Source organism: Chaetodon auriga, chromosome 7 (genome assembly GCF_051107435.1).
Source record: "Chaetodon auriga isolate fChaAug3 chromosome 7, fChaAug3.hap1, whole genome shotgun sequence".
Lineage (NCBI taxonomy): Eukaryota > Metazoa > Chordata > Actinopteri > Chaetodontiformes > Chaetodontidae > Chaetodon > Chaetodon auriga.
Genome location: NC_135080.1, coordinates 22,605,640 through 22,633,503, shown reverse-complemented (window position 1 = coordinate 22,633,503; position 27,864 = coordinate 22,605,640). Strand labels below are relative to the sequence as shown.

The 27,864-nt window shown below is 43.0% G+C and overlaps 2 protein-coding genes across 3 annotated transcripts in view; one reads left to right on the top strand and one right to left on the bottom strand.

The window, feature by feature from the left end:
- Positions 1-9,838, top strand: part of LOC143323846 (SPRY domain-containing SOCS box protein 4-like) — a 38,191-nt gene extending 28,353 nt beyond the window's left edge. For both annotated transcript variants that reach the window (XM_076735960.1, XM_076735961.1), the window contains exon 3: positions 8,661-9,838. In XM_076735960.1, coding sequence (XP_076592075.1) covers positions 8,661-8,788 — 128 coding nt within the window. In that variant the 3' untranslated portion in view covers positions 8,789-9,838. The remainder of the gene's footprint in view (positions 1-8,660) is intronic.
- Positions 9,839-25,061: 15,223 nt separating this feature from the next.
- Positions 25,062-27,864, bottom strand: part of LOC143323751 (calsyntenin-2-like) — a 233,376-nt gene continuing 230,573 nt past the window's right edge. The window contains exon 17 of the mRNA XM_076735796.1: positions 25,062-27,709. Coding sequence (XP_076591911.1) covers positions 27,491-27,709 — 219 coding nt within the window. The 3' untranslated portion in view covers positions 25,062-27,490. The remainder of the gene's footprint in view (positions 27,710-27,864) is intronic.

The following is a 27,864-nucleotide window of genomic DNA, read 5'->3' as shown; positions in this document are numbered from 1 at the left end:
TGAACCCTACTGAGACATGATTTTACAGGTTCTCATACCTCTGACTTGCTGTCATCTTAAAGTACAAAACAGTGGGATTTCTGAATCTTGTTGTCCTCCTCTTCTTGGAAAGTCATATTTTTCTCTTCCCCACCACGAGCCTCATGACACCACAGTGGTCTGGCCAGTCTAATGGCAACAAGCCGATTCAAACTCATTTACACCTGAACAAGACGGCCCAGAGAAGAGGAGGAGTTTCACACACACTACTGACATACTTGCCCTCCCCTTTTGCAAATGAACCCTATTTGACTCCAGCCCTCATTGTGTTTCATCTCCTCCCTCCTGCTCTCTTTTGTTCTTTCTGTTTTTTCCTCCTCATCCATTTCAACACTAATCCTTCCTTTCAGACTTTATACGCCCCATTGTGGTGGCAGGTTGCTGTGGAAATGGGTTAAGCTGACTTTTTGGTGGATAGGTGGTTAATTGTCGACTAGGCAGCCCGCTCACTAGTTTGTTGGCCAAGGCCTTGGCCTATGCAAATAGGATGTCTTCTTTCTCCCTGTCCACAGTTCGGAGCTGTTGGCAGTATTCACAGCACAGATGTAAGCTGTAAGTTGAGCTCAGACCTTGGATCAATGAAGGTTGAAGCTGTACACCGCTTTGCAGAAAGCTACCTTGGATTGAAAATCAGACAGTCTGTGTGTTCTTTAGAGAGCATAATGCAACACTGTGATTGGCCTTGACTATGTGGAGTAAGTAGGGCTCTCAAAATTGTCCAAAATTGGCATTCGATTTCTCCCTCTTAAAAACAGGTTCAAACCATTCAAATCAAATAAGATAGGCATATAACTTGTGTATTATTTCAATAGAAGTCTTTGAGTAATTTTTCGTGTCCGCTTGGCCCACATTTCATTTTCAATCGATGAAGGTGACCTTGTGTGCTGACTTTCCGGTTGGTGCCGGTCCATGTGTCCTGGAACATCTCAATGTCCTGGACAAGCAGGACAGGAAGAATTCCAGTCACTTATTATGCGATTATGGATCCTGTTTTCCCATGTTTTTGTATCCAACTGACTAGTGGAGACAACAGTTTTTCCGTTTATTTTTTTTTAGTATTTAGCAAGAGAGCTGCAGCTGGCAGCCTCAAAAGGCGCTGCAATGTAATCCGTCCGGACGTTTTGTTCACTGTCAATGTACGTCCACTTAAACTGTTTGTTTTTGCCACTGACAGGCTCAGACTTTTATTCCAAGTGTCTGACAACATTGTGGAAAAGTTCCCTACAGAGATCCTTTTTATTTAACTAGAAACAGATGCTGTATCGCTCTCTCCAAAGCCACCAGACTCCATTCACAGAAACAGTAATTTCATCACTGTAAGACACGCTTCATTCAAATGTGACAAGAACAAAGTAAAACTCAACATAACCTTCTTCACCGTTCTGACGATGACCACTAACTCTGGCTCGGTTGAAATAAATTCTTAATTCACAGAATCGGAAGAGGAGCGAGAGACAGGGCGGACATCAGAGAAGCAGTGGGGCAAACAGCGTGTAGGATGTTCTCACAATTAACTCGACAGAGGGATTCCCTGTTTAAAAAAAACAAAAAAAAAGTTTATCTGGAGCTGTTGTCATAGCAACACGTCCTTAAGCCCAAACCTGCAGAAGTGCTGGTATAGTCACAGTTAGCTGCATCTTCGCTCAGTTCAAGGTGAACACCATGTATGAACTCATTTTCAGATACAGACCATTCCTTTCCTCAGAGATACGATGAAAGACGCTGACAGGTTTCAGATTTGAAATGAGATTGTGCAGATCACTTTGAGTGATTGAATGCTGTGTAATGCATTAAAAAATGCTATTGCTAGTTTCAGTGAAAACAAGAAGAAAAAGAGACACGCAAGCCAAAACACCTCTCCATGGACAAGTGTGTCATCAGTGTCACAGCTAGTGTTTGTGTGTCTAAATGGTTGTTGAATTGTGTGTGTGTGTGTGTGTGTGTGTGAGGTGCGCACACATACACACATGACAGTGCTCTAATCACGCAGGGTTAGACTCCATTTCCTGAGCAGAGTGGGAGAGCGGCAGAGGACCAAATTGACAGCGGTCCATGCTTTGTCTGAACCTCAGTGGCTTAGCGGTGCAGATATCATCAGTGGCAGGAATCACTAGTTCAGTGAGCAATTGGTTTCCGCTCTGAGTGGACGTTTCGATTTGGACACCTGCATTTCCAATTAGGCATAGAGCGATGGTTTCTGCGATTGCATCCTCCCTGCTGCTGACCTCACTGTTCTGCTCCAATTTTCTGTTTTATCTGGTACATCATTGATCTAATTCTGTCCGTCCATAAATATATCGCTCTCCTCCCTTTTGTCACCCTTTGACCTGTTGGTGAAAGGGGAGCGGAGATGTGTTCACACCTTCAGGGCTGTATATGTGAGCCACACACACCTGGCATCGCAAAACTAGGTCAGACAGCCCCAACAGTTTTATGCTAATGTATTAGATAAGCATGGCTGGGAGTCGGCACCCTTGCCTGTTACCCAGGTACATTGCTCGCCATGAAGGGGTAAATTGAGCAGTAAATTGGAACATGTGCCAAAAAAAAGGACCTATCCTTGGCCCTTATTTCTAAGTAGGACAACAGTGGGTCGTGTTGTCTGTCACGGTGAGCTGATGTGTTGATACTCTGCACACATACCCACGCAAATTCATTGAGCTGCGGGTGCGAGGCTGCAGGAAACTTGGGGGAACTATCACTGGTTGCATATTGGCCATCTCACCTTAGTGAGGGCAGATTGACGCGTCGTCGTCCCAAAATTTACTCCCCTTCCTCAACTTTGTTCTTGATTAAGTGTTAGATAGGTGTTGCGCGCCTTCCTGCCCGCCTGCCTGCCCGCCGGGCCTCAATAGTCCAACGGTGCGTCAGGCGCTCAGTCGTCCTTAACCACACTTTCCCACACTCCATCTCCTCTTAACTGTGCCATAAATCTGTCAGAAACTAGTCTCTGCCATGGCAGAAAACACTTGAGTGCTTGAGAGGAAAGGGAGAGGGGGCTGAAATGCTTCCAGCTAATTAGCATGGATTGATTATTAAACCTGCCTGTTCATTCTGATTTAGTTTAAAAGTCATTCAGGGTTTTCGTGTGAGATGCAGGCTGCTTTAAACAGGCCGACCCACGCACTTTGGCTCCAGCGTTCATTATATGGTCGAGAAAGAATATATAATGTAAATATTATGAAATTATATGTCAAGTTAATGTTAGGGCTCCCTTTGAAAGAAAGACCCCTGAGGTCAGTGTGAAGTTAATGAATGAGGCCTTTTCACTGAGGAAGATTTCTCATTGGCATTGAAGTTGTTATTGAAATGGTGATATCAGCCAGTGCTTTCAAAGCTGTTACATTTAAAGTTGTAGAAGTTTGTCATATGCTGTGGGATATTTAAGAAAATATTCACAAATGACAGTCTGAGCTCCATAGTTACCGACAGCGAGTAGAACAGCAATATGTCAGTTTTTAGCCGTAATGTGTTCTCATTTAAGCAGAAGTAGCCTGAAAATCCCAATTCAAACCACTTTGCAGTGTTGTTAATTTGTCAGAATACCAGCTGATGGACAGTGTGCACTTCCTGTCTCTGCCTGAGAGGATCACTTGTCACCCCAGGCAACCTTTGCCATAGAGACCAGCTTGTGCCAGCAGGGATTAGCTGGTTTTCAGCAAATCTGTGGCATCGTCACGTCATCGTCTCCCCCAGGAGAGCGTTGTCAGAGAGTAATGATGCTGAAGGTCTGTGATTCACCTCCGTCTGGGAGCAGTGGTGTCACATGTGTGCTGGGCAGTGTAAAGGTCATGAACATATACTCAGACTGAAATCAGACTTCCACAGAGAGGAACGGGTCAGTGTGTGGCATGGTCCCTGTCTGTCAAACCAGTTAGAGCATCAGTGGAGGAGAAAACACACACGTTCTGGGTTTTTCAGTATGCTCAGTTCCATCAGAATCTGCCAAATGGAAGCAAAGCAAAGCGCTTTCCACAGAACGCTAACCCTTTTCACAATTGGCATCTGTTAAGAATAAAATCTCCTCACACGCTGAGATCTTTTTACACTGTTTTCTGAATCTCAGTCCGATTGAAGTGGAGTTCCTTTGAATGTGATTCGATGGAATGTGCAGCTGGCTTCTTGTTTGCTCCTGTGATGAAGCTGCTTTTCTTGTTGTGAAACGTTTTTTTTTTTTTCATCACAGCTGTCCGCGTCAGATTAGCAGTTTTTCTACCAAACAGCAACATTTGATCGAACATTTCCAACATTACAGGCCGCGCTTACAGATGGAGACACACGCGGTGCATGTAACACGCAGTGTATCTGTGACTATATGCTCCCAGTACAGTGACATCACACCGCCGCTGTGGGTGGTGTGAGGAGCTGGTTACTATGGAAACCACCTATATGTGGAGGCTGTGATCGCTCGGGCAGACTGATTGATGGGTGCTGTAAGGCCCAGCGGAAAGTACATCAATCTCAGGGGGGTCCTTCATTCCACAGATGTGGAAAGATGTATAGAGCGTGTGATCTAAGTCCTTTATTTATGAGAGCAGAGTTCAGACGGTCACAAGGTGCTGAATAAATGGAGACGTGATTGTAGTATCAGTTGAGCATCTTAGTTGCAAATCTTGCGAGCTGGTGTGCTAAAGCGTGGAGGGATGTGAGTATTTTTTTTCTAGCTGCGATGAGGAATTATCAGCTGTACATTCTTGTTGGACATATCGCTGCACGTCGTCTCTATTCAGTTCATTCATCGTGTCTTTCTGATTTGACCACAAATGAGTCCACACTCTGCCACTTTGTCCCCAAGGTGCTCTGACAAAGGCTTTTCATTAAGCACATGGCAGTCAAATAAATTCAAATAGCTGTGCTCCATTTCTTTACACCCCGTCAGGTTCTGGTCACTGGTGGATTTCATTATTTCCCCTCGCTGCCGTTTCAAAGGTCAGTAACCAGACACAGCACAGCAATTCACCGAGATGTTCTTGCAAAAGTTCACTGTAAATTGCAAATAACCGCACAAAGCATGGGGATTTTCTGAAGAGATTTACCCGAAGTTCATCATCACTGAGACGCTAAGCAAAGATCTTTCTGCCGATCTGCTTTTAATTAGAATCATGATGTAAGCTGAGTCAATGTTTATCTGATTCATGGCTCACTACTGACAAGCTCCTGTTTCCTTTTTAGCTGTATTTCCATGTTCACCATCCAGTAGCCACCAGGGCAGCAGTTCATGTCCAAAAGGAATGCCTGAGGTCTCTTGACGGGCCGGGTCTGCTCCGGTTCCATGAACACGCTTCAGACTAGACGTCACTCCTCATGTGTTTGGTAGGGGGCATCGGTTGTGTGGTAATGTGGTGCACTTTTAATAGTCTTCAGGGAGCAGCGGCTCGGTCAGTCACAGAGGAGGCTTGTTTGTGCTGGTGTGCTTCTCTGTTTGTATAATGCAAGATGTGTTTGCATGTTTGAAGCCCCTCATCAGCAGAAGCAAATGTATTTTTATCATGCAATAGATGAACAGAATCACCATAAAGCATCATGCAGTATTAAGGGGCTGACTGCACACTGAATCAAAACCACACTGGTAGCCTTGATGCCATGATTTATTGATATAAACGTGTCAGGGTCTCTGCCCAGAAGAAGAGCTTATTGTCAAAATGTTGGCACCACCCATAGATCAGAGCACCAAGGCTACACGCGTGTGTGCTCTTTTGAATATTTATGCAAACAGTCATATAGACCATGCAGAACAGACGCGTTCATGGAAACTCTGACAAACTTGTCTTTTCAATCTCCAGCCTGTTAAATAGTGTGTGCGTGTGATATTTTTGTATGCAAGTGCAGTAAATTCCCCCTCTCATGTCCTTCACCCAGCGTGTTCGTGGACTCTGAACAGCAGGAATTCGGCCCAAACAGATGGTGCTTCCAGGTGGAGCAGCCTGACATCTGTAAAGGGACAGCAGTTAACAGTCTGTCTGACATACATAGACATCATTTGCCTCCAAAATTGGTGGGAGGGAGCTTGCCATGCTGTACTGGCATATATTTACAATGCTGGATATTTGAGTATTAGTATGCGCTGCTTCTCTTGCTGCTTGTTATTAACATACATCCATTAAATTAAATCTAGAGCTGAAAAAAGTCATTTTAAGCACATTTAGCCCCAATAACAACAAGCTATGACTGTCTATGCACAGAGACTGTGGAGAAATTCATAATGTTTCTCGGAGCAGTTTCCAGATCTGTGTATATATTCGTGTTTGTACCTCCGTCCTCGAGGTGAAGCACTCTCATTTTGATCCCCACACTAAACTCCTACATGAGTCTCCTATTTTATCTGTAGGGCCCAGCGTTCAGCTGACAGCGCTGTCAGTCAAACTTTGGAGGAGGTTGTTCCAGGGTCTGGTTCAAAATCAGTTTAGCAGACTTTATTGTCAGTCAGCACCGGAGCTGAAAACGTCAGAGCAACCAACAGACACGAGTCACGCTGCCCTGCCTCAGGCTGTTCAGCGCCGCGCTGCCCTCTGTTTCCATGACCCCTCTCTGCTTCCACCATAGTTAGTTTTGTCGTGAGGTCATTTTGAAACAAGACTCAGTTTGTTAAGTTTACAGCGTGCAATGCTGTTGATCTCGTTTTGCCGGAATGAAAAAGAAGCGCAGTGATTCGACTGACAAAGCCTTTGTAGATCTGCAGCGGGGTACTTTCATAGGCCTTTCTCCCAGCAGACATTTTGACTTGTCATAGTGGGAAAATCGCAGGTTTCTAATTACATTAACAATGGTTCTATTCTATTCAAATCTCCCACTAATCCATGACTGTGTGACAGTGAGCCAGCGTGCACAATACCAGCAGCATGAAACAGAAGCAGCTCAATGGATTACAGCTGGCATTCATTTTGTTATACCTCTGCCTCTGAAAGTATAACCCCAGTTCCAAAGAAGTTGGGATATTGTGTAAAAACGGAAATAAAAAAAAAAGATGCTATCACTTGCAAATGAACTGTGTTTGCTGACAACAGTTTTCCAAAGTGTTCCTCAGCCCATGCAGTAATCTCCTTCAGACAATCATGTGTTCACAAAGTGGTGAACCTCGCTCCATCCTCTCTTGTGAACGACTGAGCCTTTCCAGGATGCCCCTTTCATACCCAACCATGATACTATCACCTGTTACCAATGAACCTGTTCACCCGTGGAATGTTCCAAACAGGTGTTTTTGGAGCATTCCACATCTTTTCTCGTCTTTAGTCCCTCCTGTCCCAAAATCTGTCGCTGCATCAAATTCACAATAATTAGATATTTTTAAAAATCAATGAAGCTGATGAGGTCAGACTTTAAAGATGTTGTCTTTAAAGTAAAAGAAATGAAATTCAGTGTGTGCACTAGAGACTGATGCAAGATTTCGCAGTTGTTTACAGTGTATGAACTGACGTAGGTATAGTTCAGTGACTTACTTGTTGGCTGCGTTGTCAGAGTGTCGTCTTTGCTCCACGGTAATAGTGCCCCCTTTTCACCCCTTCATGCTGTGATACAAGAGAATTTCAACCTGAAAGTGCTTCGCTAGATCACTAAATGCAACTCTGGTCCAGCATGAGTGAGAATGAAGAGGATCTCTTGGTATTCCTTCTTCATCTTCCTCTGTGTTGTCTTCACTATTGGTTAATGCCGCTGTCACCAGAAATAGGAAGGAGCCAAAGCTGGCTGATGTGTTACATCTGATCTCCATCCAGACATGAACCCCATTGCATAAATATGTTAACATGTCAGAGTAAGAGCCAGAGCCACGTTTATGTGTGTCACAACATCAGTCTTCAGTGGGTGGACCTGGTAACATTTCTGTGTCACTTCTGAGCTGCACAAGCCTGAATTAAATGCCATCAGATTAATGGAGAGGTTGCTGCAGCACAAGGTTAACCGTACAGGAACTTAATGCATGTTTTCATCCCCTGCTTAGGATAAAATGTAAGATCTGACCTGCCGTCTCCCTCCTTATCTTCTCTTTCACTTCATGCCTGCTGCCTGAATGAATACATGAGTAGCTTTACATAAAGCATGTGAGCAAATAGGACGTAAGCCAACGGAACATGCTGCCATTCAGTACTTGTGCTCTGTCATGTTTTATAAAGTACAGGCAGAAGAATTCTCCACCTAATGAATGATGAAATTGAGGAGAAAAAGTGCACCCTCAGGCTCCAAATGGTCATGAAAATTAGTTTGAAATCTATTAATAGACATGAGAAAAAAAGAAGTCTTTAATTTTCAAATCAACACAGTTTTCCAGCAGCGATCGCGTCCCCTCTCACACATTAGGTGCCAAATATTACACGAACATTATTGCTCTTTTCATAAATGTCCTGTCATGTCTGAACGAAGGAACATTAACATAAAGGACACCTACGTGTGAATGATACAAAAGCATTGCTTTAACAGACAGCTGAAGACTGCAATGTCACATATTCCACATCTGAGGAGGGCTTTTGATGAAGGTGTCCACTGGGCTTCAGGCCCACAGCACCTTGACTGGGGCAGGTGTATAAGTCAGCCTCAGGTGTAAACAAATCAAGCCAGATTCGCACATGGAAGCCTGCACTCATTGTCTGGACGCTAACCATGTCTCTCGTCTCTCTCGTCCCTCACAGCGGAGCCCCTCCCCCTCATGGACCTGTGCAGACGGGTAGCTCGACTGGCTCTGGGAAGAGAGCGCATCCATCACATCGACACACTGCCACTGCCACAGACTCTCAAGAACTACCTCCAGTACCAGTGACCCCGCACACGCACACACACACACACGCACACATAGATGGGAAGAAGCTGAGGCTCGTTCTTATGGTAACCAGCCTCCAAGCTGAGGATGAAGATGATGACACTGACTACAAGACGACGCTGCAAGGATCTTTTTTTTCTTGCTTTCTTCCGTCTTTGCAATCCCATTTCCCGCCAATCACATGTATAAAGGTCAAAGTTCATGTCCTCAGCTCGAAAGGCCTTACATGCTGTGGTTTTAGCCCGACGTCCGCTCGGCACAGGCTGCGTGGACGCCTCCTCGGAAACATATTGGTATTTATATTTATGCTCCCAACATCACAGCGGGCTCTGTTGAGAAGCAACAAACCCTCCAAGCACAGGAGACAGACAGGGAGAGAGACAGACGGACAGGGAGAGACCACACACAGATCTATTTTTGTTAGTGTGTGCACAGTGCAGCACACATGGATTACATGTATACAGTGTGTGTGTGTGTGTCTCAGGAGTGTGCAGAAACAAAGCCCCTACTGACTGTAGTAAGAACACAACTCACAAGCAGTCAGTTACCACCTACAGGCTGAACACACACAGCAGCTCCTGCCTGGTTTGAGCTTCTCTCCCTCTCTTCCTCCCCTTCTGTCTCTTCATCACTCTGAAGGCTCCATCATTTGTTGGTTGGCTCTCCAGCACCTGTGACGCTGATAGAGATTGATCTGAAGTTGAAGTCTGTGTCTTTGACTGTTAATGTGCCTGCTCAGAGACAGAACACGCACACACACTCATAAAAAAAAAGCACATGGCACTTCTGTTATATCAGAAGACTCTTCTTCCCCCCCCTACCCAAAGTTTTAAATGCTGCTTTTCTATCTTTCTTCCACCGTCTTACCCTTGTGGGTTTTTATCCCTGATTTCCTTTGAAAATTATGGTCTTATGATGAGATTTTTTTTTTTAAAGTTCTTTTTTTTTTCCAATGGATTTTGAGATTAATGTCTGGCAGGCATATGTGGAAGAATGTGCTGCCATGAGAGTCTTTTTAAATGTGAATAAGAATAAACTCAGCTGAACTTGCGTTGCCTCTGTGCTTTTTGAGTGGCGTCATTCTCCGGACAGTCTCTGTTTTGATCCGAGGTTGTGCCATCTTAATTGACCATTCACTAAGCCCACCCCTGAACGGTGTTTGTCCAATAGCAACAGTAACTAGGCGCAGCAGGCCTGTGGAACACGATCGCTGTCTTGCTGAGTGAAATGCATGATGGTTAATGGTTTTGTTCGACTTTCTCTGTAAGCTCGGCTGGGTGAGACATGGAAATCTCACAAGACGCGTGCAGTTTGGAGGGATAGCTTTTTCCTCCATGAGCTGCAGAAGTGAAATGCTTGATGGGAAACGGCTTGGATCAAGCTGAGCGCTCGCTGGGACTTTTTACCCCATGCTACTGAGGAAACTCTACCACCACTGACACTTTCGTTTATCCTAATTATTCCAATTATGTTCCTGATTATTCACAGGATCAGTAACAACTTCTGAAACTAATAATTGAACACATTTGGGCGTTCTTTGTAAATGTAAACTGGTTATCGGCCGATATTCAGTTAAAATGTGACATTGGGATTCGTGCAACGTAGAACGTAGAGGCACTCCGTAGATACTCTTTTGTTAAGACCTCACTACGTACAGCGATAGGCATAGCACAGACAGACTCATCCAAACACTAACTGCATGTAAGCGAGCCAGTAAAAACAAATGGAATGGTCAAAGGTGTCCTACTGAGTGACTCACAACATCATCTCAAGTGGCTGAAAGATGCTGGCAGCCTTTGAGCAGCACATTGAAGTAAATAATTCTCTCTCTTCTGAAGGTTTCTTTATTTGTGATGCATTTGAAAGGAAATGTTCCAACACTAGCCTGTTAAACTCGACCAACTCGTGCTGCATCCACAACGCCTGCAGGAACTGAAAGCTCGCTTAACTACGTTTTCAGAGATGAGCTTTACCCCTGCCTGCGCTGCAGCTTTTCCTCAGGCTGGATATTTCGAACGTGGCTCGGCACCAGTAAGAAACTGAAATCATTCCAAATACAGAGCCCTTTACCATTCATCCGCCTGTATTGCTTAATGCCTTGCTGATTACATCCATGCTCTCACCTAATGCTACTTAGCTAGATGTTTGTCTGAGTTACATAACCTTTGAAACAAGCCACAACTTAGTAGGTGCGCTCCGGTACGTAAAGAAATAGCACAACGCCACTGAACGAGATTTACTTTTTGGCTCTTCACACTATTCAGTCTCGCAGCATTTGCAAACGACGTCCCAATACACTACAAAGTATTCAAACTGACGTATACTGTTATACCAGCTGCTAACAAAACACAACGATCAGCAAACGGCATCCCTAGTAATAGGTGATCATGCCTTTGACATGCAGTGTTCAACCCCCCTGTGTTGGTCTGTTTAAAAAAGGAACAGACACTCGAGTCACATTAATTTGTAGTGATGTGTCAGATGTTATTTTATCAATTGATGATGTCAGTAACGCAAATAACAGAGGTCCACGGGGACAGAAAGTCCTTTGCTGCTGTCAGAACTTCAGATGCTGGTGTTGGTGTGCAGTCAACATGAGCTGGCTCTAAACCACATTCCCCATCCCAGGGCAGGCCCTGAACATAACAAAGCCTGTTGTGTGATCAAAGTTCAGCTCAGCGTGGCTTTGCCTGGCACCACCAGCAGAAAATCCATTAATGCCGCGCAGCAGAGAGCAGCCTGCGTAGATAATATCATAATCGCACTGAGAGCATCTGACCGGCACTAACGCTCACAACTGATGGACATGGAATGCTTTAATAATGATGACATAAATGCGTCTATTGAACATGATGAACTTTGATTAGGATAACTGGCTGAACGCAGTGCTTCAGTACGCATGTTCATCAACGCTTTGACAGCAAAATAAACACAAATAAACAGACACTAAAGTCGCTTTACAGAGACGAGATCTGCCATAAGCTCCAGTCTGCTGCTGATTGATCCCCAGCCGTAGCATGTGTCTGCCTCAGCATATAGTGCTGTTCAATAATGCAGGGAGCAGCAGCCCCTTAAAGGATTATTGAACGAGCCTGAAAGTTAATGCTGATGACTTGTTTGATCTGGTTAAAAGTGACTCGGCTTTGCTAGATCCATATTTAGCTCTCTCTTGACAGTGAGGCTTCACTTCGATTCATCTCGCTGTCTTTTCCTCTGCCTCCCTTCCTCCGCCACATTCTGCCAACTTTCTCTTCCGTCTCCCTTTTACTCCGCTCAGGCTATTTAAATCCTCCCATCCCCGTTTTCCTCTCTCAAAAGGCATATTTACCGTCGTAGAGCTTTATCTTCTGCCTCACCTGCTTTGACTGAAGGTAAAAAGTGTGTGTTTCAGCCATGAGAAGAGCGCTTGAGAAAATAATTGTCCATCTCGCTGCTCTTCTCTGCCCTCTTGCCTCCTTCCCCCTCTGTATGCATACATGTTATACATATGCATATATGGAGAGCGGCAGAGCGAGCTGAGGAAGAGATGGATGGTTGGAGGCCGGTTGTCTGCTGCAGAAACAAGCACAGATCCATAATTTATGGAGGAAAAAATCCTGCGCCTGTTTTGCTTGGTAAGTCATGTAAAAGCTTACGTTTGAGATTCCTCCTCGCTCTCGGTTCTCTCCTCCAGATCACACATGGAGATGTCTTCAGAGGACAAAAATCCTGGAAGTGAGGGATATTTTTTTGACCTACTTGAGGAATTTGTCCACAGTCACAGATAAGGATGTGGCTGCACGGCATTTATGTTCAATCCATGTTCAGAAGCAACATCAAAGATGCATTATCTGTTCCGCTTTAGTTGACTTTTTGGGGGTTGGGATTGAGTCTCAGAAGAAGAAGAAGAAGAAAAAACCCTCCCAGGTGAAATGAAGTTAAAAACAAAACTATATCAATTGTCCAGATAAGAACTTACACTTAAATTAGGTTATTATGTTTCTTATAATAGCGGTAATATAGCAAAAACTAGAATTTCTACATAAACTCGGCATTGCAGTCCTACTTATAATCACTTATCTTTGATTTTCAGTTCACGTGTGTATAATATAAACTGTAAAATACACGTTACATTTGTTGTTTTAACATGCCCAAAAACAGCCCAGATTGTTGTCTGCAGGTAATTCTTTCAACTGCATACTGCCCCAGCAACTTCCAGCGGTAAGGGAGGGCAGCTTGTTGTCGTGTAGTCTGAAAGGCAAGACCCGGGGCAAGAAACACGGTGCACAGTGATGTAAGGCGACTGAGACCAGTGTGTCAACATTTTTATGAGCTCCTCTCGTCTCCCTTCTCCCAGCTGGACTGTTCATTCAGACAGACGTGAGGAAGAAAATGGACCTGAAAGTATAAAAGTGAAGGGCAACAAACATAACATTTTGGATCCGTCCCCAGTGGAAATTCCACCTTTGCAATATTCCCACCCCCACAAATCTGTCCTGGGGACACAGAATTAATTAAGTGAAAGCAGCACACAGACTGTTGCAGAATTCATTGGGAATTTTTTATTTTTCAACATAGTGAAACTTACTGAGTGCCATCATATCAGTTTTGAAGATGTTCCACGTTTCATGAGCATTACATACACATAATATTTTGAGCTTCCTCTCTTAATGCCTTGATTCATTGTTAAGCTGATAAAATATCAGAAAGTCATGAGGCCCATCACAATTTGCCCAAGCCCAAGCTGACATATTTAAAGTGCTTGTTCTGTGATAGGAGTCACATTCAGTTTACTATTATAGCAAAAAAAAGAAACAAGGAAACATTCATTTAAAGATAAAACAAGTGTCACACACAGTCAAATATAAACAATAATCAATATAATTACAAATCTCATTGACAATGTGACGAGCACTTCATTTAAAGCACACTCACCTCTTACACTTCCAGTTTCAGCCATGCTAGCAGAGGTCTGTGGAAGGCAATGTTGGACAGTCAGCCGACCACTTTTGTCCAGGCTCTGGTTCCTGGAGGATGAATCCCACTGACTTTGATTTCCTGACTGGCCTCACAGTGAGCTTGACTTTAAGTAAAATGTCTTGACAGCTAATACACGGGCCGCCATGAAATCTGGGATGAACTGTAATGAGTTTAAATTTCAATTTGTCCACAATTTTGGTTTATGATTAAACAAAAACTAACATTTCAATCAACCTCTATTACACTAAAGCTAATTAGCACATGTTAGCATTCTAAGATGCTAAGCTAAGATGAAGAACATGGTAAACATTACACCTGCTTAACATTAAAACGGTAGATGATTTTATGACCAACAAGAATTCAGTTTTTGTTCATATATATGGCATATTGATTCAACCAGAGCTGATTTTTGTTACAGATTCCTGATTAGCTGTTCAGTCTATGAATGTCAGAGGCTGGTGGAAATTCCCCTTTTGTTGATGAATAGTCCAAAAACCAAAGTCAATCAATTAACAGTGATATAAAACAGGGAAAGCATCAAATCATCGCACTTTAAACATTGGAATCAACAAACGGCCACTGTTTTTGCTTGAGAGCTGCACAACAGTTATTTTCTTTTGATCAAGTCTATTAATCGTTTCATTTCTAGATTCAGCCTTAAAGAGCAGCTCGGCCTCAGTGGCCCACTCTCCACTCAGCTATCAGACCGCAGCTCTGAACTGTCTTTAAATGCTATCTGAACACAATGTTCCTCTGGCTGGAACACTGTGTTGATAACTGGAGGAAAAGTAAAGGGAAAATGAACAAAGAGCGAGCCGGGCTGAGGGAGGCAGGGTGCTGTGGGGTAGCAGAGAGTGAAAATGGGGCAACAAAGGTGGAAAAAGAAAGGCGATGGTGGAACAAGTGAAGAAAGGAGGGCTATTTTCAGCTGCGCTACATACTTTCTCAATGCCTGTGTGGAGATAATGACATACATGCCTTTTATTATTGAATATATGGAAGGAAGCTTCAGAGGTACACAAATATAATATTCAGCGGCAGAAGCCTCATCACGAGGGCTTTTTATGCTCTGTAAACAGCAGCTCAATGAGCATGTAAATGACCAGAATGCTGACTTCTAATTTCAGCAGCACTAGTTTCAAATGCTACCTGGGTACCTTTAGAGTCTATGTGAAGGTATGCATGAGTCATAGCCTTATCTCTCTGTCGCACACACACACTCACAGTAGGGGAACTCAGTGTGAATCCCAATCAAAACAGTATGGTGCCTTTTCTTATCCATCCTTCATCTTTATTCTGTCTCTCTCCTCTCTACCATCAGTGTCTCCCTCCGTACATCCTCAACTTCCTTTCCTGTTGAATAAAAGTAAGGAAATTGCAAGAGGAGTGTCTTTTTTTTTTTTTTTTTAGCTATAAGGTGTGAATGAGATGTAAAACAAGCTGGTATGAATTTCCCATTGAATGTGCTTGTTAATATTTTCATAGGGTTTTAGTCGGACCTCCTGCCTGCTATCTCAACCTTTCCAAATGTCACCCGCTGCCTGTCAGGCAAAAAACAAACCACTTTACTGCAAGGGTGCATCTAAAATTAGTAGTAACATATCCCTGCGAGCGCACACACACACCTAGGTTAATTACTGGCCATCGCCTACAGGCAATATAACTGACTCTCAACTGTGTCTCAAATTTGGGTATTTAAATATTGAGGTTTTTGTGTGTGTGCACATTGGCAGTTCCATCAAACCGCCTGGCTGAGAGGATGACCTCATAATCTCATCAGAGCAACACACACAGCAGCCACTGTTGTCACTGACTCTATGCCAAAAGTTTTTTTTTTTTTAATCCTCCATATCCATGCACACACTCTCTGACGTCAGTGTGCAGTGTACAATGTCATCTGTGCCTGCTGGCCTGTTTTGTTTCCTCAGCATTGTGCCCCCTACACCTTTTGTATTTACACAACCAGCCTATAACAGGCAGGATTTGGTGTTCATGACCGTCGATACTGTTATCCTGGTTTTGATGATATATTACAATAATATCAGCATGTGTCTATATTAACATAAGCACTTGCAGATGTCCCTGATGGCTGGTTTTAACAGAAAAGCCTGTTGTTCACTGGATCCTGATGGATGGTGGTGATGACACGTCGCAGTGCGGTGACGATGCAGCAACATGCCGTTGTCCAAGTTGTCATGTTAGTTTAGGTTTGAGCAATGGGAGCTCCATAGAAATTGTAATTTTTAACCTATTAGCATTAAAAATTGATAAAACACAAAATCAATTGGTCCCCTGCCACCGTATCTGAATATTAGATGACCCCACATGAGGCCTCCAATCAAAACTGATGAACTGATCCAGATGGCTCCAGTATTTGCTACTTTGCTGCTGCCACCTTTTGATCTTTTGCAGTTACTGCAACAATATGGCTTATTCTGTGTGTGTGTGTGTGTGTGTGTGTGGGGGGGGGGGGGGGGGGGGGGGGGGGGGGCTACTTTCAGATCTCAGACTTAAAATGCGGATGCCTACCAGAGGAGCAGATTTTTGGGTCAGTGGTTAAGGTTTAGATTAGGTTAATCTCCAGGATGTAAATGTAAATCAATGTCATTTCCTCACAAGGGACATAAATAGGTTGGTGTGTGTTCGAGAGAACTGAAAATCTTTGGAAGGGGAATTTTTAAAGGGGTTTTACAGTGGTTAAGCATTGCACTTCAATAAAGTTGGGGAATCACAAGAGATAGATTTTTTAAAATCAATTGGTTAGAATTCCGGTTGCAACATATTATCTTTAGCATCAATTAAAACTCAGGTAGGTGATGTATTTTAGAAGCATTTTTGGTACAGCTGTGGAAATTATCTTTACATCCTGACAGCAGTCAATAAACAAAATGATCTGACACTTAAAAAGAAAGAAAGAAAGAAAGAAAGAAAGAAAGAAAGAAACCCTGTATCTGTGTCACAGGCTTGTAATAAGCTCATTTCACTCTGAATGAAATGATTGGATGGCCTACTTGCAGGTGCCCCTACATACCTATCTACCCATACACACTCTGCCCCTCATTGCATTTGACTGAAGTCTTCCACAAGACTAGGCAGATATATTGCTAAAGTTATAGTGTGCTAGTTGCACAAGAAGAGCAGAGAATGCACAGCCAAATTCCTCAGTACTAACATGCTAGTTTGACAGCTGTGAGTACCAACAGTAGTTTTGTTCTTGTTTGCATTCATTATGCTAACGTTAGGTGTTTTTGAGACATGAGGCAGTTGGATTGGGTCAGTGATGACAGCAGTGTGCTGCGTTTATTCTCCCAGTGCTCTCCTGTGGACTTGTCATCCAGCATTAGGCAGACAGTGTACATTCACGTGTTTTGGGGAAGGGGCTCTGGAGGGAGGCCTCAAAGGAGGGGAGGTGATTTTTCACTACTCTCAAAATCTAGTTTACTCCTGCTGGTTTCTCCAACATTCCCAACCCCAGCTTTAATCTTCAGTTTACATCCATAATTCATTCATGAAACATTTAGTCTGCAAAATTTCTGAAAATAGTAAAAACAAAACACTTCACATTTTCCCAGAGCCCATGGTGACATCTGCAAATGCCTTATTTTGTCCAACTACCAGTTCAGAACCTAAATATGTTCAATTAACGTAGTCTTAAAATGAGAAAAGCAGCAAATTCTCCCATTGAAGAAGCTGACACCACACAGTGTTTGGTATTATATTCATTTTATTTGACAAGTGAAATGTTTCATTCACTGAATTTCTATTAGAATTTTGGAAATTTTAAGCCTGAGCCACAAGGACATTATACAACAGTTTTAGATGATGAATGGAACTCCACATGTTGAGTAAACTGACCTTGAATTGTAAAAACTGGAGTTCCCCTTTAATTCAATAAATCTTGTGAGTTTAAATGGCTAGTTGTTAACATTCACACAAATTCAGCCTTTTCATACGTTGATTAGCTTAGTGGCAAACTCATTTTCCAGACTCTACTCTTATGCTGTCCTTGTAATTAGAACAAGGGGATTAGCATTTCCTTGACAGTGGAGTAGGATGGTGCTGCTGGCCTCTGGAGTGTGAGGAGCTGTAACTGTTTGACTGTATAAGCAGAAGTGCAATCTCATGTCAGTAAGAGGGTTTGTTTATGAGGTGATTATGACGGGGATTAGTGTGCTTGAAAGCTGTGGTTATTCTGCTGGAGAGAAGGAGGAAGAGACAGTCTCAAAGTAGTTGACTAGGCTAGGCTCAACAGGTTGCTGCAGCTCAGGAACTGGAGACCACTGCAGCTCAGCAGGAACAGAAGATTTTTGCAGCTGAACTGGAAACAGATGTCGACCAGGATGCCAAGTGGAAACCTGAAGCAGGTGTTAGCTGGGCAGCCAAATAGGAACCAGACTTGGCAGTGGCCAACCCAGGGACAGATGAGATGTCGGCTGGGGTACTGGGCCGTCAGGCCTCCATGGCGCTGAGCAGCGGTAAAGACGAGGAAGTGGGCAGCAGAGATGCACAACATTGTTGGGAGCCTTGCTTTCTTGTGGGAGCCATTTAGCTGACTCCTGACCCCTAGAAAGGAGACGCCTAGGAATTGTTGGGAGTGGAATCAAGGAGGAAGCTTACCAACCCAGGAGCCAGAGCTGGCAGGAGACTAACAGATTGGGGGCTTGTCAATGCAGGAGCTGGAGCTGGCAGCGGGCTAGCTAGCTGGGCAGAATCTGGTTGGCTGCTAACTGTTTGGGAGGTAGGCTTAGTACTGGAAGGCCGCAGGCTCAACCATCTAAGCCAAGACAACCTCATTGCTAGCTGGGAGTTGGGCTGCTGAAGGTTAGCAGACTGGAAGATGCTAGCTGGCCCAGGTGCTGACTGAAAGTGGGCTCGATGCTAGCATGCTTGTGTCTATCATGCTAGAGATTGAGTGCTAGCAAGTTAGATCCTTGGAAGTTAGGCCTGAGGCTTGGGCTGATTGCTGTGAGCCTGGGGTTGAGCAGAGTTAACTCCATGCCACCAGGAACATGCTGCCATGTGGGCAAAACTCAGGGTCCCGCATTCAGAAATGGGTGAGGTGCTTCAAAAGTCTGGATCTTCTGCTTGGTTCATATCTGACCAGATTGTACTATTAAGTTACTAACAGGGTAATCCAAGTGAAAACAGACACACAGAGCTGAGTATGGTATTTGAGGTATTTAATTACGAGGGCAAATGGGAAAGGAACATGAGCCGGGCAGGTCCGCAGCGGAATCCGGAGACAGGGGAGCAGGGCAGACAAGACCAAGGGACAGGAGACAGAGCCAAGAGCAGAGACGATGGAACTGCAGGGAGAGGGAAAAAAAAATATTGAAGCATAGACTGACTGGTTCAGAGGCTATGATCTGGCAAGGTGGATGTGGCGGAGCTGAGTCTTTGAAGGAGGCTCCATTACAGCATGGAATGCAGCTGGTGGTGCTCTGCTCTGGCTTCAGCACAGATGCCTCCATTCAGACATCCACACAGACACACAAGCAGAGAGGGAGAAAGACAGACAGGAGCACAAGAGACACAGGGAAGGGGAGAACATCAGGAAAAAACGGGGACACGGCCACGGCCTCCTCCTACCTCTGCAGAAGAGAAGGTATTTTGTTAACGTCACCATGATTACACAACAATGATTTTCAAAGAGGCTGTGAGGATCATAGAGAAGGACTCCAGCTGGGTAATGTGCCCTGCTGTCTAATTCGATTTTCGAGCCCTCTAACCATTTTGTGTGAAAATGCAACTATAACAATCATGCTGTAGGGGATTGACTATGAATATCCAGTCTAAATGTCATGTATGTAGCTTGCAGGACTACTAAGATTAGAGTGATCACAAGTGTTAATAAATTGCCCTTTGAGGACAAAGTTTTCTTGCCCAAGTGAGACAGCAGTGCATGCCCCGTAGGTGAGTTGGAAAGTTCCTGGCAATAATTGGGATATTTCGGATGTTTATAGGAAGCTGCTGGCTATTTACTTGGAAGAGTATTCTCAAATATCAAGTGTTGTTTTGTGAGAAGTGTTGGCTTATGCCCGCCTCAGACCGCTTCTCCAAAGCGGTTTTCCATTTCCTCCTGTTTTCCTGGGCAGCTGACAGGACTTGTGCTCCAAGGAATCATATTTGGTGAGTGAGGTAAGCACCACTTGTTGACTGTTGTGCGTCACACACTGCTCCTGCCTCAGCCTCCTGCAGGTGTCCGTGCCAGTGGATGATTTCAGGCGAGTTTTTCAGCCATTTTTTCAGAGCCTCAGTCCTCAGGCCTGCTCAGAGATCGCATGCAGTTAGAGAGCTCAGCAGCAGGGCGACTCTTGCAAAGGTGAAGGTGTATATGGAGATTGGAGATACATTTTTTTTGCAAGCACATGAATTATGTACAGAGGTTTCTCCCTATTGTGAGGAGATATATTGGCATATTTTATATTATCCACGAGGTGCAGAATACACTAACCTTTCAAAATCATTTTCATTATCAAATCCCCTGCTCTGTTTGCTCAACTTTGCCCAAAATACCCCCGAATGCTGCACATGGGAGAGAGCACAGCACTATGAAAAACCCTGACGCCTTGGTAGTGGACTGACTTGGTGCAGCTCATCCACACTGTTGCTTGTCTGCAGTTTGCCCACAGCCTGAAGTTGAGTCTCACCCTGTCTCTTTGTCTGTTCTTGAGTGGAATATATGCATTAAATGCACACAGACCATTTTACTGGAACTTTATTTTCTGGTTAAACCAGCTTCAAACCTCTGAAACAACCTCTGCTCAGCATTGGCATCGTGCTTCAGGACACTGGCAGGCTTAAAGGCCACGGTTTGCTGCATTGGCTCCAGACTGTGTGCACTCACTCACTAGCTGAACTTTTAAAAATCCTTTGCACACCAGCTACCACTGTGTGACCATCTGCTATTACTTTCAAATATCACAGGCGTGGTTGCATGTTGTTGTGGGAAGGCCTCTTCCCTCTCTGATTCGCTGCCTTTGTTTTGACTTTCACGCTCACCTTTTCCACATAAATTGCATTGAGGTCGCTCCGACAGCAGATCTGTCTTGCGTGTTTGCAAATCAAACGGTCTAAATCCATTTGTTCTTTCATCACTGCTGCTTTGTTGTACATTGTTGTACAAGATTACGATTAAGGTTTTAACATCAATCTAATTGCCTCGGAGAATAAAGAACCATAATTAATAATGTATATGGGAATAAATGTACTCTATTTCTGTTCCAGGCAGGTTGGACTTCATTTCTTTATATACTGCTGCCTCAACTTCTCTTTGCAGCATCCGTCTGTGATTGACAGGACGTGTTAACCTTCCTGCTTTAACACTGACTGCCAGCATCTAAACAACAATGACAAGAAAGAGGCAACGCATGCCCGTCTCTCTTCTGACGTGGCTTTCTTTGGAACTGAGAAAAATAAAAAAGGAACTGAAATGATTATTAATGATAATAATTCAGGATTTAGTGATTACAGATATTTATAGTTATGCTGCAGTCTGGAGGAGTCTGACAGAGTGAAGGGTTTTTCATGCAGAATCCAAAGTCTCAAAGTCTATTTTTGTTTGTGAGTCTAGAGTGAAGGTGACAGTGCCTGGGGCTCCCCCTGCTCTGCTCTACCCAGGAAAATAAAAAGTTTGCTGAATATTTTAATTCTTTCACACTGAGTTGAGGTGTTTTGCCGCTAGTTTATGCAAGCAGTGAGCCTCTCGGGCTATTATTCACACTGATTTTAGAACAGCTAATGGGGTTTTAGTAATGCTAGGTTCTCAAAAATCATGCAAATCCCTAATTGGCTCAAGGCTGAAATCATAAATTAGATCATTAATACCTCTGCTTGTTGTGACATGAAGTAGGAAAAGAGTAGAGCAGGACTCAGGCAGCAGAGAAATGATTTCATTTAACACTGGCTTTGAAATGATAGTGTGCAGTTGTGCAGTTTAGTCAATATCCACTAGATGGAGATATTATATTGATCATGGACTCAAAATCCCAGTAATTCTTAGCAGAATATGTCATTTAACATTAACTTAAGTTAAAAAATATATCTGAAGTAGATATGTTTATTAAAAGTACATTTTAAAATGATAAAGATTTAATAATCCAGTGGTTGTATCACTAATGATTGGTTCATTTTGAAAAGGCATTTAGTTGGTCTGACAAAACATGATTTATCTTTCATTTAAAGAATGTTCAGTGGAAGCACGATGAGCAAAAACAAACAAAAACCCCACAAACAAACAATTAACATTATGTACTGCAAACCAACTCGAAGCAGATTGTATGCTCACACTGAAAAAGTGAAAAAAGTCTACTCAGAACAGTCAGCAGGCGTGCTAAGAAGAAACAAGCGAGCATGATTTAAAGACTTGTTCTGCAGTGCTGTGCACAAAGGGAGTGAAGGCGCTGCTCACAGCTGGATAGAATAAAACTAAATGTGGATGATGGAAAGTAAACAACAAAAGCAGTTTGATTTTTGGAAAAACATTTTGTGGTCACTGTGTGAAGTTTTATTGGCCATTGTTTTCCAACACTTCAGATTAAAGCCTGCAAGTTAATGACTAAAAGCACAACGGTGTGTCAGTAGACTAAGACTATGTATAATAAACATTCTAAAAACTAGTCCTCATAATGTGACAGTGTGACCAGACTCATGTCTCCAGAACAGCATTAATACAAGCTCATGAACACATTTGTACTTTTCTATTTATGAGGACCCTCATTGACGTAATGCATTTCCCAGCACCATCATTTAAATGCCCAACCCCAACCTTTGCTCTTAGTTGAACCCAAAACTTATTAAAACCTTAAAACCACACCTTGACTTTCACGCAGCTCTTTGGTGGTCCAGCCCAAAGTGAGGACCAGCCAAAACGTCCTCACTCATGCCATAAAATCATATTGATCATAAAGTTGAAAAAGCTTCTTGGAGTTGTCATCCCTCAAATCTGGAATAGGCATCATCGCCCACATGTAGTAACTTGGCAGCTGCCTGGCAAATGAAGAGAAAGACGACTCAGACAATTACAGTGGTGTATTATTATCATTTGCAGATGAGCGTGATCAGCTTTGAGTGTTGCTGTCCGTGGTGCTGAGCAGCACTTCAGCACCACGGACAGCAACGCAGTCCTATAGATCAGCTCATGTTTCCAAGCCACTCGACGGCTCAAACAGTTTGAACAGACCACAAAGCAAACGCGACGTTTGGACCGTGAACCTCAGACACTGAACTCTCTCACACAGAAAAAGACACAACCAAAACATGTGTAATGATGTTTTAACTTACCTCGGCCTGCAGCTTTCCCCGCGCTCTCATTACACTGTGAAATATATACTGTAGGAGCCTGTTGAGCAGACTCAACAAAGCAAAGCAAGCTTCACTGCTCTTTCACTGTGCATAAAGCCCCCTCTCTCCTGAGGGAGCCCCCTGCTGTGGCTCCATGGGTTTGCTTTATAAATAATAACAGTAATAATGACAGTAGCCTCCCCCAGCCTGACGGTGTGCACAGAGTCATATACAGTAACTGTTGATGCAATGGAACATAATTGAAAAACTACAGTGTAGGACCTCAGTGTGCACGGGAAAAATGAGCAGAGTGTAAATGACTTTTGGTGCAACGTCCTCACGTTTGTAGCTTTATCTTGCATGCACGGCCTATTTGTTACAGCATTGAGTCTTTTCTAAACCAATAAAATGTAATCCAGTGGGGATCAGTGCCTGCACTTTCCCCTGGAGAGGATAAGTAGTTTAGGGGGTGGATGGTTGATTGAATTCAATTAATGTCTTTAGAGAAAATTTTCAGAAATTGCCTGCAGCTCCGAGTTAAATCAAATAGTGCTGTAAATTGACTGTGCAGAAACAGAACCTCGGTATTGAAATGGTTTCCATGCGAGTCTACAAACCAAGGTCACATGTTTGCACTGAAGAATGACTTTAACTTAACAATATTTCTGCATTATATTCTCACTAAAGCATTTTCAATTTCACAAATGTACAAAACATAACTGGGATTTCTGCAAGGACAACTGGAATCAGACAGCACACATTTTTCCACATTGGAGTTTTCCTAGTTTAATAAAAAATTTATAATATTTATATATGAATAAGAATTGTAAAATATAATAATAATAGTAACAATAATAATGAACTACAGTTTGAATTTTAGGTCCAACCATAATGCGATACTGACTGATGAAATGTACAACACACACACACACACACACACACACACACACACACACACACACACACACACACACAAAAAACCACCCACCTTCACACAAATACAAGACCTACAGCTCGATTCCAAAACAAGTTTTTATTGGCCAATTTACAGAAAGTGCTGTAGTGACCATTCCAAAGGAAAACAGACCAAAGAGTCCAGAGGAAAAAAGAAAAAGAAAAAGAAAACTAAAAAGAAAAAAAGAAAGAAAGAAACTTTTACACATTATACAAGGTTTCCATGTTAATTTCACCGTCCTCCTCTTCTAAAACAAATGTCAGGACAACATTAGGGCTCAGGCCGATGCAAAATCCACCAAAGGTTCCAGGGGGGTAAAAGGGGGGTGCAAGGAGGAAAGTGACGTCACAAGACTAGGTGTCACAGTAGATGAGGAAAACTCTTAAACAACATATGAGATCTTTACATGAACATAGAGCTACAGTATACACATACAGTAGGTTCTCCCAGCTACACCCACAGGACCGCTGTCAAAGGTTCACTAGGTTGGAGGAGGAAACTTTGCAGTGTTTGTGACTTTAACCAAACGTTGATTTATCTGTGGCCGACTGTACTATCAGCCGAGACACACGTCACACGTGACAAAAGTTTCTGTGGTTTGTGGATTCCTTGTTATCAAACATAACAGACAGACTGGATTCAGGATGGCCACAGCCAAAGATTAATGCCCTTTCACTTGAAGGTGGAGAAACCTCCCACTGGGTTTTCTGATGATGCAGAATGTGACACTGCTGATTGCATTCACCTCTCTGTCCTTTTACCTTAAAGTCGCACCGGGCAACTTCACATTTCGGTGAGCCCGAGTGCTGCTACTGAAGAGGGAATTATGTAATGTGACGTCACCCGTAGAACTAGGCGTCTTTCATTAATGCTGCATTTCATTCAAAGGCAGAAGTTCCTTGCAGGTACAATGTATCTGCAGTCTCTGTGCATTCTTTTAATCCTACTAAAAACAGGAAAGCTGAGTTTTCTTTGCCTATTGTTTTTCATGATGGACAGCTCATTTTGTGTCAGTGTTTTTTATTTTTTTTTGTTGGCAGCATAAGCAACTTTCATTATACACTGTTATTATGAAAATGACAAAATAAGGTGTACTTTAGGAGATTATGGACGTAGAAGTAATGCTGAGTAGGTCTTAAAGTGCATGTTATTGGCCAGATAGTGACTTATTCATCGGCTGGACTGCTGTTGACGGTCAATTTTAGCTCATCACAAATATAGAAATGTATCTGAGTGTAAACAAAGAAATGCTAATGGTATGTTTTGAAGTGCTGAGGCTATATTGATCTATTTTTATTTACTTATATATTTTCTGGGTGTGTGGATGGGACGGGTGGGGGGAACACAGTATTGACATCACCATGGACAGTTGATCTAGCAAATGTGTTAGCAAACTATGTGCACATCTAACATACACTGAGCAACACGTTCAATTCAAGTTTCACACTCCTTTTAGTTCTGTTTTGGTCTCCACCAACTCCTGAGAAAATGTTTTTAGCTGCTAAATGATTCACTGTGTTCACCATCTAGTTGCTAACTGTGACTGTGTGCTGCTCAGTGGGGGGCAGGTACTGAACAGCTGCCTGCTACTACTGGAAATGAGATTAAGAGCGATGAGACTGAAGCAAAACATTAAAGTTGTAAAACCCAAATAATGAGCTGAGAGACTTTCAAATGCTCTGCAGAGTTGAGGTGAATTGCACACTTTGCTGATTAATCTCTGGGTTCATCACTACAAGTGACATCATTTCATATGTAGTGATGTGATCCATTGTTAATACAAAAATATTGAGTAATGCATCTTTAATGCTCATAATGCAGTCTTTCCTACACTACACATACTTTATTTAATCTTTGTTATTATTATGTATAATTTATTATGGTTCTTATAAAAACTGGGGTCCATTTTTACATATTTGAGCCTTTTCTATCCGTCCTGAACTTTGTTTCTTTAGTTGTTGTATTTGTTTTTGTGAACAGTCAATACTAATACTCCAGTGAAGTTTATTGTTTACAATTTTCTGTTGTACTTGTTGTTGGTGTTGAGTCTATTTTTCAACTGCAAAATGTTGCACTCAGCACATATTTTGGTTGAAGTCTTTAATGGAAACATACATAATAATGTCATTTTTAAAAGTCAAATAGTGATATCGCTGTTGGTCTCAGAAATCCAGCCATGGTCAGTCTGGCTCTTTTGTTGACTGTCCTACCTGTAATTCCTACATCAGGGACCAGTACCATTTGCACTTTTTCTTGTGGAAAGTTGGAGTTTCTCACTTATCAACATCTCTGCAATGCAGCATTAATGACCAGTAGGAATCTTTCAGTGAGTACTAGTTGTCGAGGACCTCGATGCTGTGACCACACCTGAGACTAAAATTTAGACCGGTAAGACCTCTTTACAGGAGCGTCTTGCCTTGTGCAGCTCTAACGGACCCAGTCACGATGAAGGCAGTGGCACATCCACCCTAACAAACCCAAGTCGCAGTCCGCTGGAATGATCTGAACACTGAGCTAGAAACACACACAGAAGACTGAGGGGTCAGTTCAGCAGAGACTCCTGCAGGCTACAGGATCAGGATACATACATATGAAGAGGTGGTGTTTGTGTTGTGTACAGGTGGTGAGGAGGGGGATTCTGGGTGGAGAAAGTGGTGTTATTGGGTGGGGTGGGGGGGTCACCTACTATACTCACTATTTACAAGAAAGGAGTGTATAAAAATTTACAAGGCGACTCCTCTGTCTGTCCCAAAACCCCAGAACTCAGACCCCTTGGATAGTTCAACATAACTACACACAGATCATCTTTTTTTATTTTGTTTTTTTGTTTTTTGTTGTTTTTTTTTTTGAGTACCATTGAAAATATGCTATTTCTGTAAAATCACCTGGCTTTGCCACGAAGGCTAGAATAAAGACTGATAAATAACATGAAGTATACAAACCAAAAATAATCTGATTCTTTACTTTTGCAACTCGGTGTTCTTAAATGAGGACTGTTTGCATTTCCACAGGGCGTCAGAGATCTCACTGCGGAGTCTGACACATCAAAATGAACGTATGGTGACTGACAAAATGGGATTCAAACAACTTTATTTCACTGAAGATCGGAATCGTGGTGCAGAGTGTAATGGGAGAGAGGTGGCTCGAGGAGAAGCCGCTCTCAGGGGTGACCTAAATTTAGCGAGCTGTCTCTTTAAGAAGGATGATAGTCATTTGATTGACGAGCAGTTTTAGTGTCATATTATTTATCAGCTGTATAAAACAGGAGGTTTTCTGACAAGGCTTAAATCACTGCACGGTGTGTTTGTGTGTGTGTGTGTGCATTTCAGGGTAGTCTTCCAGTAGGGGGAGATATTACCTCATTTTTAGAGCATCAACATCACATAAAGTCTTTTTGTTTCAACTGTCTGATTTGAGGTTTCAGCATGGACGTGTTGCAGAGTGTGTGTGTGTGTGTGTGTGTGTGTGTGTGTGTGTGTATGAATGAGTGACTGTGAATGTGTGTTTCAGTAAGATATTGTTGTTTTGTCCCAGTTTTGGCCCTTCTTGCTCTGGCGTTGCATCCTGGGTAGCTGGACGTCCACTTCCTCCTCGCTGTCGTCTGACTCAGCGCTGGTGATGTCATCCTCCTCCTCGTCCTCTTCCTCGTCATCCTCCTCCTCCTCTTCTTCCTCCTCATCTTCTTCGCTGGCCTCCTCCTCTGCAGCCTGGGGCTCCTCCAGGTTCTGTGGTCAGAAACAGAGAGTAAATGAGCAGAAAAGCAAGAAATCATAAATTCTCCTTTAATTCCTGACATGAAAGCAGTCACTAATACCAAGTCCATTTTATTTAGACCCTTTGTCTAATCCCATACTCCCCTCCCTGACAGCATCCTTCCCCC